Source organism: Eublepharis macularius, chromosome 13, assembly GCF_028583425.1.
Source record: "Eublepharis macularius isolate TG4126 chromosome 13, MPM_Emac_v1.0, whole genome shotgun sequence".
NCBI classification, from domain to species: domain Eukaryota; kingdom Metazoa; phylum Chordata; class Lepidosauria; order Squamata; family Eublepharidae; genus Eublepharis; species Eublepharis macularius.
In genome coordinates, this window is record NC_072802.1 from 57,271,639 (window position 1) to 57,289,579 (window position 17,941).

Here is a 17,941-nt window from a genome sequence, read left to right on the forward strand (position 1 = left end):
GCTCTCTTGCGATTTCGCCATTCTCCCCAGTTCACGCTTTGTGACTCTTTATGTCGTCTTTATCCACTTTCATGTGAATGCCCTGGATCAACTATGAACGCTTTGCAATACCAAAACGCTCACTCTCCCCAATCATCTGTTTCGCCTAACAGTGATTCTCCTGCCCTACACTACCACAAGCCCCAGCGCGACCCGCAATTAAGCCTCAAAGTATTTTTTTTTTAAAAAAACATCAGCCTTATAGCGCTATAATGCTATAGCGCTAATCTGCCTTGGGCGGGAAACCTCTGCTACCTGTCACGGTTGGCTTTTGGGTTGGCCCAGCACAACATTGGTATAATAGAAGAGTGATATAACGCAAATATGCGAAAAAATTTTTTTTAAAGGGGGCGGGATTTTTAGGGGCCCATTTCCAGAGGCACTTTGACTCACCGTTGAATTGCACTTTTCCTTTTAATGTGACTGACTGGAAGTGCAAGCAGTCGTCAAAAGATGGGAGAATCTGTTCTAATAACGATAACAGAAGAAATGATTTCTAGTGCAAAACTGACAAAATAAGGGCCCGTGTGACGACGGCCTGAGTCAGTACTGGCATTTTTACTGAAACGGTTATCTTTTGTGCATTTACTTGGAATACCTAATACAGGAAGAGACTAATAAATTGATACACTTGTATGACCTCCCAACTATTTAGTAGCTTCTTTTACCTTTTCCTTGCCCTGATACTTCTAAGCAGTGCTGCAACTACCAGCAGTTTGAAATGGCCCAGTTTGAAATGGCCCTTCTCCTGAAAGCAAAGAAGGCCGAGAGAATTCTCTGGCATATCAGGCTCTTTCTAGGTATAACCCCCAGGAACTAATTGGTTTAGCCCAGTAGCTGTGGCATCCCTGGAATATCCTGTTCGCTAGACAGCTGTATAAAAGTCTGAGCTCTTATTGTACATTGTAGAGCAGTCATTCCCAGCGTGGCGCCCCTGGACACCACTGTGTCCCCTGACACCTTTCCTGGGTCGAATCCACATTACTCATTCTAAGTCGCATGTTCCCCGTATTCCGCACGCAATCCCGAGTGCCGGTCACATTACCTCATTAAACAGATGCATTTCATTCGCATTTCTCCCGAATACGTGGTCACAGGTTTTCAACGGGAGTTTCACGGTGGCCGTGAACGGGCCAACGCACAATTTACGCATTTTTTTAAAAAACCACCCCCCTTCCTGTCTCTCCGGCCGTTCCAAGAGTTCCTATTGGCTGATTCAACTTGCAAGTGCTCCATAGTCTGCAAAAGACTGTTTTTGACTTCATAGCATTGGATTTATTGATTATGCTGTTTCTGAATCAAATCTGGTAGTTTGAAAAATCATTTTGGGGTGAATCCATCCTCAGAACGGACTCGTGAAACTTCCTTTTTAACTGTTTTTTATTTTTTTTATTTTATATTACTGTAATATCAAAATTACGAAATATCGAAATAATGACACTCCAAGGAAGTGAAACTTCAGTTAAATTCAGGCACTGAACTGTCCTGCATAGGAAATGCCCACGAAAGCTTCCCACATGCTTCCAAATTTCCAAAAAAGAAACGGGAGAGAGCCATCAGTGCTGTCAGTGGGGGAAAGAGAGGCATCATTATCTTAAATGATGTTTCTTTATAAGGCAAGATCGAAATAACGGAAAAGTGTGCTCAAAAAAATAAAAAAAAATGGGCGGGAAAAAAAGGTCCCGCCCAAAAAAGCAGTTTTCGAGCGGCCGTGTGACCGGAGGGACGCGCAAGAAAGACAGATTGGAAGCAGGAATGTGAACGAAGAGGAAAAAATCGCAGATTGGAGGCAAACGGAAGATATCCGATAAACATGCGGGTAATGGGTGAATGTGGATTCGACCCTGGTGCTCATCGTTTTTAGAAAGGGGGGGGACAGGTGGGGCTTTTGCCAAGCATAACTTCTGATAGGCTACTGGAGATTTGATTGACTGTACAGATTTTTAAAAAACATTTCTTTGGCAGAAGCTTCTTCCAGAGCACAAGGATCTTCACTGTGTGACTGAAGCTGTGGCAGCCATTTTGTGGCGGGCTCCACTTCCTGCTGTAGCCATTTTGTGGCAATCATTTTGTTGCTGTGCCCACCACACTATGTCAGAAAACTCCCACAGAGACAGACTGGATCAGACTAGTCTGATCCAGCAAGGTTCTTCTGAGGTCTTTAAGCCTGGTTTCTGTGATTTCCAGGTTGTTCCTTTTTGCAAGAGGACTGCATTGGATGACTCTGGCTCTTGGAAGACTAGCAAAGTTGGACTTTTCCCTCCAAAAAGTTGTATCAAGCAGTCACCAGTTGCTTAACTGAACTCAGAAAACATTACCAGCTGCAAGTTTCTGTTCTGTTACACCTATGAGTTAGCTATAAAAATACTGTGGTATTGTTCAGCAAATTGGAGGGTTTTGTCTTAAAGAAATGTTACTTATCTTACATTGTCTTGCAAGCTGTCTTCTGGATTTAGCACCATAGGACTCACACAGGATGAGGTTATACATGCACCAGTTAAAGAAAGTGAACAAAACACAGCAAACTTCTGATACTCATCACAATATTGCACAGCAAATGAGAATAGTCATGAAATGGTAAGTTGTCTCCTTGGCCAACCGACAACTGAATGGCATTTCTTGCTCCCTTGTCTGAAGTGGGTAAGAGGTAGAGGCCTAACCTGATGACTCCCAGATAAGTTACACTGTTATAGAACACAGGTTAGAAGTAGGGTTGCCATGTTGCCATGGAGCGTGGGAGATCTCCCACCCCCATCCTGCCACCCATCAGCTGGGCAGTGGGAGAAAAGGTTTGCTATCAAAGAGGTGTTCACGTTCCCTCCCTGAAGCTGACCACCAGTGATCAGCTTTTAGAAGGAGTTGATTCCTTTCTCCATCGTGGGGTGAATCTGGCCTACTGGGATCACATACTGAGACAGGTTTAGGAACCAGGTAACACAATCACATTAAGAAGTTTTGTTGTTTTCCAGCCAGCTTCTTTTCCATATGAGTTTTGCCATACGTGCATATAGTCTCTTTGAAGATTCTGGAGTGGAAAGGGACAGGCATATTTTCAAATGAACAAGGTACAACCATCAAATTACCCTCCTGCCATCAAAGGGAAATTGAGATGCTTTCCCACCTTCTAGCAACAGTGCCAGAGGAAATGCACACACTGCCTTTTAAGAAACTAAGGTTGCAAACCTATATACTTATTACTGAGGAGCAAACCCATTGAACTCACTCAATGTGAGTTTTTTCCAAGTACAGAATTGCACTGTTGAACCCAGTTTCAAATCTCTTCACAGCCATGTCGCTTAATTAAAGATTTTGGGAGCAGACACTGCCTCCGAGCTTGAGCTACCACACAGGAGTGTTGTGAAGGTAAAACAGAGAAGCAGGATGATCATATAATACTCCTGAGCTCTTTGGAAAAAGGACCATAGAGCAGTCAATTGTATGGCTAAATTCTTTCCAAAACCTACCTTGATCATGGATTTTATTGTAAGTTATCTTGAGTTCCTGCATGGTGGAAATGTGGCTAATAAATGTTTTAAATAAGTAAGCAATAAATTTTTATGCATTATGACTGGAAAGGATTTTTTGAGTAGGAACTATTGGCTAGTGGGTGGTATATTAAACATGAGAATAAAAAGCAGCAATATGTGTGTGTCCTTATTATACAAGGTCATAAGATTAAATGTCATTTTTATGACATTCCTGAACTGCTTAGGAACCTCGTGAATAGACAGCAACCCTCGTTCTGGCTTTAGAGGATTTCAGACCTCGCAAAGTGAAAGCTACCCCCCCACCCCCCAAGGGAGCTGCTTAATCAGCAGGTTCCCACCGTTGTCCGGTGGGCTGGCTAAGAGGATCCTATTGTATTCAGAATGTTGGGAGTCTTTACATATTCCACTTTTTACATTAAACACTGGCATAACTCCAGAGTAAGCTCAGGATTCACATTATGGGTGGGAGAGGAGAATGACCCCTAAAACTTAGATTTGCACACAACGGGTGCAGGTAAAAGCAAGCAAATGTGCTGGAGAAGCTTAGAAACAAAAAACAAACGCTGCAATAGCTCAGTGATGTCTGTTTGGGACTGGCTCTCCAGGTTCTTAGCCAGAGAAAGGTCTTTCTGAACACCAGCTAAGATCCATTAGCTGAAGAGGCCAGGAATGGAATCTTTGGTGGGCAAAACGTGTGCTTTAGCACCAAGCTACATTCACAGCATAGCTAAGCACACTAAAAGTGCAATCCTAAGCAGTGTTACTCCAGTCTAAGCCCATTGATTTCAATGGGTTTAGACTGAATTAACTCTTCTTAAGATTGCACTGCTAACCTATTTATCAGGAAGTAAACCCCACAAAGCACAGGAAAACAAGTTGATCGCCAGGTCAGATTGTATGAAGCTGCCTTCTATCAAGCCCTTTATTCCACCTACCTAGCTCAATATTTGTTTATTCTGATTGGCAGTGGCTCACCAGGGTCTCAGCCCAGGACCCTCCAACAGCAGCTACACACAATCCATTTAGCTGGAGAACCTAGAGACACTCTACCCTAAAGTCATAGTCAATCTCCCATTATTGAATGTGAGTCTTTAAAGCTCAAGTCACTTTATGTCAAAGGAGTGCATTTGTATATAGACACTTCAAAGGAGACACAAATTCTTCCCTTCCCCTGCTCTCCCTGGTGAATTGACACATTATGGAGATTCTTCCTTGCAGCAAGAGGGTTTGAAATTCAGCAAAACAGCAAACAGGCTTAAGTGAACAGGCAACTTTGGTTTTATTAGCGGCATTGGACAGCTTGATTCTGGAAAGCCCAGGAGAGCCGTTGGATTGTTGGTCCGCCAGCACAGTAATGGATGTAATGCATTCAAGTTCAGATAATCAAAGAAATCCTTGGCTGGTGAAACATGAGCAATGAAACCTAAGCTTCTGCCGCAGCTTGTCACATGATCAAACCAAGCAAGGCAGTGGGTGCAGTGCAGCTACTTGCCCGTGGTAGGAAGACCTCCCTTTGATAGAAGCCAACATTCAACCACAAGGGGGTGTAAAAGATTACAGGGACAGTGCTAAGTGAAATAGTCCAGGAAATTAGAATGATCTCTTACAGCCAACGTGCACATTTGGTTGAACACACCAAGTTGAAATCTTCCAACTGTTTCACATCTCCTGATTCAAGGTCCAAAGCTTTCAAAAGTTGAGCATATCATTTTTATTCAATTTGTAATTATATCTCAATTGTGGAAAAAGAGCAGCAGGTATCTCTTGGGGTTTCTCATGGTCTGCTCCCCCAACCAGACCTCCCTTCTACAAGAGACTGCATCTAGTTAAAATAGTACATAGCGAAATGGGGAAGGGGGGGGGAACCACTACCACAAATATACTGGACATGGACATAAAAGATTTGGCACAAACTGGTCATGGAATCATTGCGATTTCCCTTGGCACCTTGGCAAAGAGAGGAGGACGGTCCCTTCCCAACAAAGTGCAAGCATTGTGTTTGAAATTCAGCAGAACAGCAAAGAGGCTTAAGTGAACAGGCAACTTTGGTTTGCCAAAACCTGTTAATCAAGGGACTCATGATGACTCTCAAACCAAAGGTATCCAAGTAAGAGGGAAATTAATACGTTGTTTTAAAAGAAGAAATTGTTTCACAGGGAAGGACTTTGCTGCCCAGAGCACCCAGAGACCAAATCTAAGGAGTAAAGACACTTTGCCAGCTGCTTCATTTTTCTGCTCAGCCTTCCCTCAACTGAGGGCAGCTCATTGAAGGAAGGGATTTTAACTCACCTCAGAAATAACTGAGGAAAATGTAAAAAGGCAGTGGCTCCCTGATTTCTGTTGATCTTTCACTGGACACTAAACAAAAAAAGATGTCATCCTTAAGAAATCTTTGAGAGAAGACCTTAAGAATCAGGTGCAACTTGCAGACTGGTTTAAAAAGATGCCAGCAGTAGACAACTGCTCCCCCACCACCTATGCCCGGGATAGAGGCCTCGACAGACAATACACCCCCTTCACATATTCTTGAACCAGCAAGCACACATATGGGTCAAACCCCTGAAATTGAAAAGGCCAAACAAAATGTCAAAATAGGAGAGCCGTGATTAGATCTCTTGCTATTTCATTCTTTGTAAAACAAAAAGGAACAAAACCCTGTAAACAACTGAGGGGGACTGGGATCAGACTGAGGCACTGGCACAGCAGAAGGGTGGGTTAGGTCTTTCCTCTCTATCCATATACACACCACACACTTCAATTGCTCCCTCCCTCATGTGAAACACACGCATATGCCATGGGATGCCCACATAATTTTCCTCCATGAGCCAAACATCTGGGGTGTAGGCGGGGCTGGAGGAATGAAGATAGTGAAAGCAGCGTAGAAGGAAACCATTCCTTCCCCCAGCCCCTACTGTAGGCTGTTCATGAAAACTCGGGAGATCCTCCAACCGATCTCCTATTGTCACATCTAGCTTGGGCCTAAGATGCCTGCTTCTGACTGAAAAGGACCAGACAAGGGCCAAGAATCATGAGTTACTGCAAGAAAGCTGTTGTGAAAAAAGATCTATGGAATGAATCACGTACTGGTTTTGTCAAAAGCCTCCAAGTGTTTCTCTTGGCCCATAATCATAGCTCCTAAAATGTGCAAAGATCAAAACTAGGGGTGATGGTAAAAGACAGGAATGAAAACCACCATGCATCCAATCCCACCCAGCCACCCACCCCCTGGCCACTTGGGTTTCTCTGGGATGTCCCTTGGTCAATGGGAATCACTAAAGACCCTCTGCTGGCAAATTATAGGAGCGGAAAAGGCGAGAGCTCCCACCCGCTGCCTGCAGTAATTCTGTAGAGTCCTCCCCAACAAAACTCCAATGCTGGCTCTTTATGGTGCCTCTTGGCGGAAAAGGCATAGAAACACCACACTGGCAAGAAAATCCACACCCACACCCTAAATTAGTACGTTTCGTAAAAGGCAACTTGGCTTGATCTGCAGTCTAGTGGGTGGGGGTGGGGAGAAGGAAGGTTTCTTTTCTCCTGTTTGCATGGTCACCAAGAGAAGTCCTCCCCCCGCCCACTTCCCAAGACTGCAGAGATGGTCTGGTTGCAAGTGGTATCTGGGTTTGTTCCCCCTCCCCCCCCCCATCTCCACTGGTCACGTCACCACACAATTAATAATTTAAAATCCTCCACAGTTCCTTCCGATAAATAAGAGTCAGAAAGCTTGATATGGAAACAGCTGGCTGGGGACTGGATTAGTGTCCTGTTTGCAATGTAGGAAGGAGGCTCAGGTGCACTTCCAGGCGCACTCGCGCAGAGACGCCCTGAGAAGGCCCTTGGAGGTTGGTCACATTTTTTTTTCCAGCTGTTGCCTGGCAGGTGCTGAGACGGCACCTCTGCTTTCCATCATGTCCGTTTCAGTCAGTTTTCCACACCTTGTTGAGTACCTTGACCACTTCGTCGTAGATGATGAACACGATGGCCACGTCTAAACAGACCCGGCCCAGACGGGGGACAGTACCTTTGTAAAACCTGCAGGGGGTGACAGGAGAGGAAAGAGGTAAGCGGACGGGGTCACAGAATCTAAGTGAGACTGTAATAGGCCCCGGAAGTCCAAACAAACGACAACTGCATTCAGGGGTACTGATCCAAGAACTTATCGTGGACACAGAGGCACACCATGGAGCTCCTCTGTCCAGAAACTAGTAACAGCAACATCTTACTGGCTGGTGTCATGAAGCCAATCATTAAAAGGAGCACCACATTTAAGGTTCACAAAATTAGTGACTGAAGTTACAATTCTCAGACATGAAGACAGATTCTGGTAGGTAGCCATGTCCTTCTGCATTAGAAAAAGCGGGATCTGAGTCTAGTAGCACCTTAAAGACCAAAAAGATTTTCAGGGTATAAGCTTTCGAGAGTCACAGCTCCCTTCTTCAAAGAGACCAAACTCTTGTTGGTCTCTATGGTGCTACTGGACTCAAATCCTGCAATTCTCAGAATTCTGCCCTGTTGAGAGATACAATAAAATAAACCCATTTTATTATAACACTTGTAAGGCTACTCTCTCAAGGGAACACTGTTTGTATGCATCTTCAGTATTGATCAGGCTGGTGCTCACTCTCATTAAGCCATTTCTGAAAGATGATCGCTACTAAACAAGCATCTCTCATTCAGTCACCTGCCTCCAACCTCATTCACAATAATCCTCAAGGTTTAAGTCAAAGGGTCTCTCTGCTGTTGTCTGCACTTCTGCCAGGCTCTGCTTCTCGTATAGCCACTCTGTCCATCCCATTTCTTATCTTGTCCTTCCTCCAAACTCATTAAACGCACATAGTTCTTGTTTTCCTAGTCCGATTCTAGCAGTGCCACATTGAAGTAGGTTAGTGTGAGAGTACAGTATGACCCAGATTTTAATATGCATCAGCCTCTTTCAGGCTGCTTTCACACATGTTGCATAATGCATTTTAGTGACTGTTTGCAACTGGATTTTCCTATGTGAAAGAGTGCATTGGAAGTCTGTTATCCAGCGTGTGTGAAAGCAGCCTTGACTTATTCTCTCCCATCCCATGTACAAGGTAGTGGAATCTGTCCCTCCAAAGCCTCTTTACAAAACAGAAAATAGCAGAACTTACGCCAAGGGTCCTTCATACTTCATGATCTGGTAGGCACAGTCCCAAGTACTCTTGTATTTATGTGCTTCAAGACCCTACGAGGAAGGGAAAAGAGATTACTTACATACACTCACACACACAGCTGTTGGGCAGATGCTTTTTTGTGCATAGCCCATCTCCAACAAACAGCCAGAGGTGAAGGATTGGCAGGAGTCATGGGCAGTGACTAGCCAAACCAAGAGGAAGGAGACCACGGAAAGGTTAGTTCCTCTTCAACGAGGAATTAACCATATTAAAACAAAGGGGCGCTAATAAGGACATCTAGTAAAGGGCTGTAGTTGAAGTCTTCGGCTGCTTTCATTCATGTTGGATAATGCACTTCCAATGCACACCACAGGAAAATCCGCTTGGAAACAATTGCTAAAATGCACTGAACGTGTATTATCCAATGTGTGTGAAAGCAGCCATCGTCTTTGACACCAAGGGTTTTTTTTTAAATAATGGGGGAAAGAGGACAATTATAGTGTTGGAAAGACTCCTGTTTAAGCTCAATGATATAGTCTGCTTAACTGTTTTTCTTTAAATGTCACAGGGCTGCGTTCTGACACAAAACCCAATTTGGGAGTTAAGATTTGGTACTAGAATGTGGGACATTCAAATGGGACTAGACATTTGCAAAATAGGCAAGGAGAGATTACGGGTAAAAAGTGTTTCTAGACTTCAGTCACAGAAGTATATTGGAAAATAAGACCGCATATATCTCAAGATATTTGAAGACTAGCACCAAGGTAGAAAGCAAAAAGGAAACCAACTTCAACTTACAGGATTTTTTGCAAATCTCTGTTTCTTAGATCTGGCACGGGCTAGCCCAAGGTTTAAACTTGAGGGCAAGAACATCGCAATTAAGAATACTGTTAAATAAATCACTCATGTCTACAGTCACAATATGGCACCTTGCAAGGATTTTAAACAGCCTCTTTATTGCCCTAGCAATGGCTTCTGACAGCCAATGGAGCAGAGTTGTTTTATACTGTTTATAGCACTGTAAGGACAATAATCTCAGATTTCTTCCCCAGGCTGTTAAAAAGGTGGCGCACAGCAGACCACGGGTGAGCAGGAACTACGTGACATTGAGAGGATTCAAAGGCATCAGGCACAAGGTTGCCATTGAACATAATATGCAAACAATACACAGATATTACATACAAATGTATAAAGCTGCCATCAAGTACTCTCGTTGTATTCTAATGTCTCTCTCATGACTAGGCGGGGGGGGGGACTTCCAGCCATAAAGTTGTGTTCCCAGAGTTCAGTTGCAGATTAAAGGTCAACAACCAAAGTTCTAAACAAAGCAACATCTCATGTTTAAAACACAATACTGCCCAAGAGATATTTGCTATACCTGCATCCGGGTTTTCACAACATCCAGCGGGGTGTTGCCGAACACACTGGCAGCTCCAGCAAGAGCCCCAAATATCCCAGTAACCAGAGGATTGAAGACTTTGTTGGGATCATCACCTTGCGGAGGTACGTTAAAAAAAGAAAAGAAAGGGAAGGCATCATAACAGCGAGTCTTGCAATGGGAACCAGGTTTACTTTTAAAAACTGGAGCAAGGCACTGTTAGCCAGGAAAAGCATTCCATGGTAGTGATACGCCCCTGTAAAGGCTCAGAAACCAACTCTACCCATCCAGTCACCAGAGGCCGAGGTAAAGCCAGCAGGCTTCAAATAACTAGAAGAGCACTTCTGTACAGACTCTTAGCCCAGGCAGGTTTGCTCTCCTGTCCCTGGTTTAGTTTGCTCCCCTGCACAATGTTCCAGCCTTGCATCCAACCCAGATCAAGAAGATCCTACCTCCTGAAAATGACCTCCTGAAAATGGCCAAAAAGGGGCCCCAAATGGTCAGGATCGGGCCGCTGCTGAGTGGGAGAGTGATCCACCACCCGTCAGAGGCCTGATCTGTGCCGTTTCGGCCCCAATCCAGGCTGAAACGGGCCCAAAATGGCCGAGAGTCAGTGGGGAGGGCCACCTGACATGTGACCTCTTTGGGGAACTGCTGGAACTGCGTCCCCTTGGAATTAGCCCTGGTTATTAGCAATACCTTATAATAGGGAGAACACAGCTGCATCGTCTGAGCTGTTTCTTCTCTTTTCTCTTCGTGCTCCCAGGTATAAAGTTTGGACATGGCCAATGGGCAAGAGCCCAAGGACTCTTAACCCTTGAATAAACTGACCAGCTGGATCCGGGCCTGTCTCAAGATATAGTTTATCACCTTGTAATGATTTCAAGTAAATGTGTGTATGTGTCTTTAAATGCTTGGTGTGAGCTAGGTGAAGAGTGGGGGTAAGAGAGGGATGAGTGAGTGATATGATTGGTTGATGACTGACGGGGTGGGCGGAGTGAATGCAGTTTGAGACTGACAGGGCAGAGAGAAAAGTGGCAGTCAGAAGAAAGCAGGCTAGCTGTGTGCTGCCTGAGTATGTTGAAGTGTTTATGAGAGAAATATAACCTGTGTGGAACCTGAACTGAGCATGTTTGTGAAAGGACACTCAGTCAGGGAAAGAGAGGCCAGCTGTGTGCTGCCTGAGGAGTTTAAGCATTTCTGGGAGAGAAATACTGAGTTAGAGAAAGAGTCTGTGTGTGAAGCCTTAGAAGAGATCTGTGTGAATGAGTTTATAGGAAGTAACTTTAAGAACCGAGAACTACGTTTATGAAACCGATACGCTTCTTGACTAAATAAAAGTTTATTTTGTTTTGTTATATCCCAGAGTAGCTGTCATTGCTATATCCCATTCTTATCCTCAGGGCCACACAGAACCACGAAGGAGCCTGACGCTTAGGAACATTACCAAAGGGAAAACTTAAATGAAAAATATTGGAATATAATATTCCTGGTGGCAGCAAACTACCCAGAGGGTGTGAAGGGAAAGATTAAAAGAAAAATCTACCCCAGAGGAAGTAAAGGTCATAACACACCTCTCGCAATTTTTTTTCTTTTTGTACTGTTTGTAAGCTGCTTTGGCTCCCTCTTTGGAGACAAAAGCAGGCAATAAACATCCCCCCAAAAATGCATATTGGATCTAACCACTGGTCCATCTACTCCTGTACTGTCCTGCTTTGGCAGTGGCACTCCAGTGCCTCAGGCCACTGAGATTAATAGACGATCTTCTGCACAAAATCTAGAAGCTCCTGCATCAAAGCAGGTGCCCCATTGCTCAGCCACAACTTCTCCCAGTATGCAAAGCTGCCTTTTATTGAATCAACATACTGGACCACTCAAGCCCACTATTGTCTGCCCCAAACAGCAGCCACTCTACAGCGTCTCAGGCACAGAAATGCTCCCCCACCACACCTGCTAATGTGAGATTTTTAATTGGAGATGATGGGGACAGAACCTGGGACTGTCCGCATGCAAAGCAGGTACTCTTCCAATGAGCTTCTGCTTTCCTGGTACTCATTTACTGACAGGGAGTTATAAAAACACAGTATCAAAAGAGAAGAAGAAAAACATGGTAGAAAGATCATGGATGGCAGCTAGAGACATGTTTTTGTGCATTATAAATAAATGTCCGAAATACTTGCTCTTGATAACAAAGGGGAGGTGGGGTTTAGGAAGCCGACTTATTTTTAAACAGCACCTCCACCCAAGCTGGTTAAAATCAAACAAGAGTAGACAGGTGCACTTCAGAGAGAACCATAGTTTTGCACTGATTGCCATACATTGTTCAGCTGTCAGGAGGGGGAAACTGCAAAAGTAGGTGAAGTCCGCCCCCTAGTGGCTCAGCTACAAACAAGGATATGCTTCTTAAAAAATCGGACAAAAAACCCTTCCCAAATACAATTCATGGTAATACTGCTTTGATTAGGACCCACTCCAATGACACATGCCTAGGTTTGGCAGCGAGAACAAGGAGACACCACAAGATGGAGAGAAAAACGAGAGCACTGCCTTTAGTTCTTACTGACTAAGGGACCCTTGCTAAAACTGGCTGCGACGTCCCCAGTTCATGATCACTTCAGCCACAACCTTACTAGATGATCTTTGGCAAGCCACTCTTTCCCCAACATCAGGCTCCTGTCATCTATATGGGGATAATAAAACTGACCTGCCTTCAAAGCTGTTGTAACAAGCTAATTTATGCGAGCACTGATCACTGAAAATGCTATACAAAATATGAAATATTCTTCCACAGTAGCTCTGATTTCTACGGTAAACTCCACCTAGACCTCCATTGTTTTTTAAATCGTCCCTCCCAAACCTAATTTATAGTGATTTCTTTGCCCTCTTTTTAATGGATTTCTGCCTATAGCATCATGCAAAGCGCACCCATCAGAAGGAGAAGATATTGGAAACGGATATGATCGGAGGTAGGCGAAATACCTTTGTACCAATTCCGGAGCGCCGTCATGACGTAAAAGCGGATAGCCTGATTTGATCCCTGTTTTAGGACCGTTGCTGTTAAGCCCTGGTATGTTCCCTTTAAACCTGCAGGTGAAAAGAAAAAAGGAGAAACTTAATGACTTTTCTAGCAGAAGACTGTTCTCTCACACAAATAACAATCCTAGCTCTGGGGGCGGGGGCATAAGCCTTTCTCTGTGAACAGCCTTTGGGAGTTGAAAAAAATTTAGAATCACAGATTTATCTGAAACAGAAAGTCAGTTTTGCCTCTCTTGCTGAACCATAAACAAAAATGTACAGTCCCCAGAAATAAGTCCAAAATGAATTCTTCTACATATTGTTATGCTGTGTTTCAGATTTCTCTAATTCTAGTCTCATTGCTTAACGTATATCTCATCCTATGAACTGCATCAGTTTACACTGTGTAATCCACCTTGAGTCTCAATGAAAAAGGGGACTACTATAAAGTAAATAAAAAAGCATAAAATAACTGTAAATTGAGCTTACAACCACCTGTGAGAAATATAAGGCAGCCACACACCCAGATGGTAAGACATTCCTATCCTAAACTGTGCTAACCTCCAATTTGGTGTAGTGGTTAAGAGTGGCAGGACTCTAATCTGGAGAGCCGGGTTTGATTTCTCACTCCTCCGCTTGATGTCAACTGGGTGACTGACCTTGGGTCAATCACAGCTCTTCCAGAGCTCTCTCAGCCCCACCCACCTCACAGGGCGATTTGTCATGAGGATAACAACAACACACTTTCTAAACCACTCTGAGTGTGGCATTATGTTGTCCTGAAGAGTGGTATATAAACTGAATGTTGTTGTTATTATTCCAAAACCTCCTGTGTTGGGCAAGTATCACAAAGACGTATGCCACCTCGGGGGCTCTGAATTGAGTGGAGAGGCAGCATAGAAAAGTTGTAAATAAATAAATACAATAAATCTGGAGGCTTGGAGAGAAGAGAGCCACTGTAGCAGCTCCAAAGAGCTGAGGTAACTCAAAGAAAAAGAACCCAATTCCCCATACCCTCCCAGGCTCGAATGAAGACCAGACACAGGCTTCAAGAGAACAAAACTTTGAGGATGTGAAAGGGCTGCTATGACTCTCAATGCTTTGCCTCCTCATGAGCTGATAAAAGGTCAAGTCCTTCCCCCCCCCCCATGAACCACTACAAAGGAGGAGATGGATCTGTTCTCCTTTAAATGAAGCAGCCAAGCCACTAGGGGCAGTGTTGCCTCATAGCTAGCAGTTACCAGTCCACACACCTTGTTCCCGAACGATTTCCCTCACTCCATGGAAGAAACCTCGATACTTTGGCTTTGGTGAGCATTGGTCATGGATAAACTTCACCTGTGAAGAGGACACCAGAACCTCTTGATCACCCGCAGTCATCAAAATAGCATGCTACTTCTACCTCAGGCAGAGTGCTGTGGTCAAGCAGGCAGAAAGCCCCAGGTTCAGCCCCAGCCATTTACACTTAAAGGGTATTAAGAAAGACTCTTCCCTGTTTGAGAGCTGGGAGAGTTGCCACACATCAGCATGGATAACACTGCACTAGATGGACCAATGGTCCCACTTAATAGAAGACCCCTCTTAGAGGGAAATACAAAAGCCCAGCAATGTATGGGTCTCACCCACACAAGACAAAATACACTCGAATTACAGAGGTAATTCAAATGTATTTTGTAATTCAAGTGTATTTGAGTGCAATTCAAGTGTATTTTGTCTTGTGTGGTTTGACCCTATGTTGCATTGTTCTTGAGGGATAGACCCTTCAGCGGCTACTAATGACAATATCTAAAAGTCAATCCTCTGTCTTCAGAGAGAGGAACATGGCAGATCCTACTCCTATCCTACCACTCCACTGAGCAATGTTTATTTATTAAAAGATTTATACTGCACTTTATATTTTGGCTCAAGTTTGAAGCCTTCCTCCAAGTTAAGTTACCCAGTGCTAGATGAAGAGCCACTTAAGTTGGAGGAAGGCTACTTGAAGGATACACTCCGCTATCTGATGAACAATCAGAGAAGATTCTTCCCATTGTGCCCTGGTTGTGAGCTTTCTAAGGTACCTGTCTGCCCACTGCTTGAGACACATTAATCTGAGCAGGCAAAGCAGGTTCTTAGGTTTAATTCTACCAGTCCTTTGCTACCCTTTGACACTCCTGTAAAGATGTACATACACAAAAATTACACAGCAGAGGTAGTTCACTTAAAGGGGACATCTCTCCAGCAGCTTTCTCCCCACCATACCCCACCCAAGAGGGAGGGTATCTGCAATCAAGGACCAAGTTCTGTATCGGGGCTGGATTTAAGCCCCCTCCTCCAGTACCAGGGCCCCGTGCTATCCCTCTTTCCTATGGTTACTTTTTAGGTTAAATTACATGTTAGAAGATTTGATCAAGGATCCCCAGTATCATATATTATTTGAATCAGAGCCTTTATTTTCTGAATTCTAAAACTGTGAGCCAGAAAAGGGCTCTTTTCTCCCAAACCTTTATTACCTTAATAGTTTCCATGGGGCACACCACAACCACCGCTTCAGCCACACCAGCCCCCAGGCCGGCAATGAGGCCGCGTTTGCTGTCTAGCTTCCCCTGGGCATCTCTCATTTGGTTGCTGAGGAATTCAAACATGCCAAACCTGACAGAGGAAGAAGAGCAGACTCTGAGACAAACATTCTTCCCCCAAAGATGGCAAGGGTCGGGTTAATTTGCGTTACACACATGTATACTGCTAAATATAGCTGAGTTTCTGAGGCAGTGAAAAAGTTAACACATTTTAAAAAAAACTTAAATAAAGCTAAACAAAGTTGTCATATTCTCAATCAGCATGGCTAGAGAAAATGGAAGAGGGAGTAAGTTTTTTTGTACCTTCTCAGCCCTTCCATGATTGAGAGCTAAGCTACAAGAGACAAATTACAGGAGGAGGAGCACTGTGAAAGGAGTCGCAGTGTTAACCGGGAAGCTGAGTTTTAAAAGAGATCAGAGGGCTTTGTCAATTTCCCCTCTCTACAGACCAGGGAGATCTCAGCTCAGAAGGTTTGTTTATTTCCTCTTAGCCTCTTAGAAGGGGAGTTGAAACTGACAGAGCCTTTGGGAGGCAAAGAGGAAATTAACAAACCCTCAGAGCAGCATCTCCCTAGCTCTGTAGAAAGGGGAAATTGACAAAGCCTTCCGATCGCTTTTAAAACTCAGCTTCCCATAACAACACTAAAATTTAACCCGGTGTGTCTCTTATTAGGAGTGAATTGGGATGTTGACCAACCCCAGTGGACAATGACTATTATAGTGACTCTCTTAGTGGCAGACAAGATTTCCATAGCCTTCTGCTGGAAAGCCTCTACTGCCCCGACTTTACAGATGTAGCATACACGATTATGGGATCAGTATGTCTTAGCAAGACTTACTTTTAATTTGAACCAGACGACATCAACTACAGCCTTCTAATTTCAAGAAAATTTGGTCACCAATTTTAACTTATCTTTCTGAACACAAGGAGATTCCAAAGGAATTATATCATAGTTATGTTTAGTATATGTCATTAAACACTTTATAGTTAATTGATGATACATTCTCAATTTATATCAATTTTAATAAGATCTGTATAAATCTATTGGTGTTTTAAGAGGTATTGATATATTTTTATGTATTGTTTCTTTTATGCTCTGTATTTAAATAAATTTTTAAAACTCAGCTTCCCAGCTAACACTGCAACTCCCTTCACATGCTCCTCCTCGTGTAATTTGTCTCTTGTAGCTTTGCTCACAGGCTTACATTGGAAGGAAGGATTCTAGTTTGCAAGAACAAATTATGGATTAATTAATGTAGAACATAACAGGGAGAATGGAGAAAGCAAGGGACTGAGTGGGAGGGCTTGAAAAGGATGGCTTCCATGGGAAGGAGACGTGGTACAAAGCGAGAGGGCAACTCTTGAGAAATGATCATTCCCAGGCTGTTCCCTAACCACTTATGTTGTATTTATTTACATTATTCATAGTCTGCTTTTCTCACCGAGACTCAAGGCAGATTACACAGTGCAATTCAGTATAGACAATTTCAAAGACATTTCAATAAACAATGTGATAGGGTATATAAATGCATATTTGCAAAGATTTAAAACGAGCAAAAATCTAATACAGAGTTGAAGAAATGCTAAAATAGAGCATAAGCAATCCTGAGACTAACACATGAAACAATATCATTGGATCAAGATGCTCAGCCTACATAGTTTTCCTTTCCCCATTTTTTCCTCACAACAACCCAGTGAAGTAGGTTAAGTTGAGTGGGTTTGAGTGGTCCGAGATCACCCAGAGATGGCAGTATGGGGATCTCTTCTATCCACAAGCAATCAAGGTAGAAGAAGATCACTGTCCACACAGTTATCTATTAACACCTGGGACAGTCTTAGCCACAGGGCACCCACCCCAGACTGGGCAGACCCTGACCGTCCACAGCCCCACCTACCCCCCAGAAGAAAAACCAGCTGCCCACCGTATGCTAGTGCGTCCATCCCCTCTGGATCTTGGGCAACAGCTGCTGGTGTGCGTGCACACCCACCTTGCTTGTTCCTGGGGTGGCCCAGGTGAGGTGGTGGGCCTGGCAGTGATTCTGGGGCACTAACCTGGACTTTTGCTAATGGCTCCAGAGTCACTAATACAGCCCCTGATTCAGACTACTCACTTTGCAACATTTTTTCTCAATTAAGCTGCATGGCCACTATCGGGATGGGAAAAGTCACTCGAATGACAATACCATTATGTGGGAGCAAAAGGCAAGACGCAAACATAGCAAGCAGCCCATTCATTTTGTTATTTTTTAAAAAAAAACCCTTAGAACACAAAACAAAACAGAGAACCTTCATAACCAGAACAGTTTCATATTCTCTCCCCTAAAGCA

General features: G+C 43.8%; 1 protein-coding gene across 1 annotated transcript in view; it reads right to left on the reverse strand.

Moving 5' to 3' along the window:
• Positions 1–4,782: 4,782 nt before the first annotated feature.
• The window catches only part of SLC25A1 (solute carrier family 25 member 1), a 52,336-nt gene continuing 39,177 nt past the window's right edge, over positions 4,783–17,941 (reverse strand). Inside the window, exons 4-9 of the mRNA XM_054996175.1 lie at positions 15,548–15,686; positions 14,309–14,393; positions 13,020–13,124; positions 10,041–10,156; positions 8,660–8,733; positions 4,783–7,556 (exon numbers count right to left, since the gene is read on the reverse strand). Of these exons, the coding sequence (XP_054852150.1) occupies positions 7,442–7,556; positions 8,660–8,733; positions 10,041–10,156; positions 13,020–13,124; positions 14,309–14,393; positions 15,548–15,686 (634 nt within the window). The 3' untranslated portion in view covers positions 4,783–7,441. The remainder of the gene's footprint in view (positions 7,557–8,659; positions 8,734–10,040; positions 10,157–13,019; positions 13,125–14,308; positions 14,394–15,547; positions 15,687–17,941) is intronic.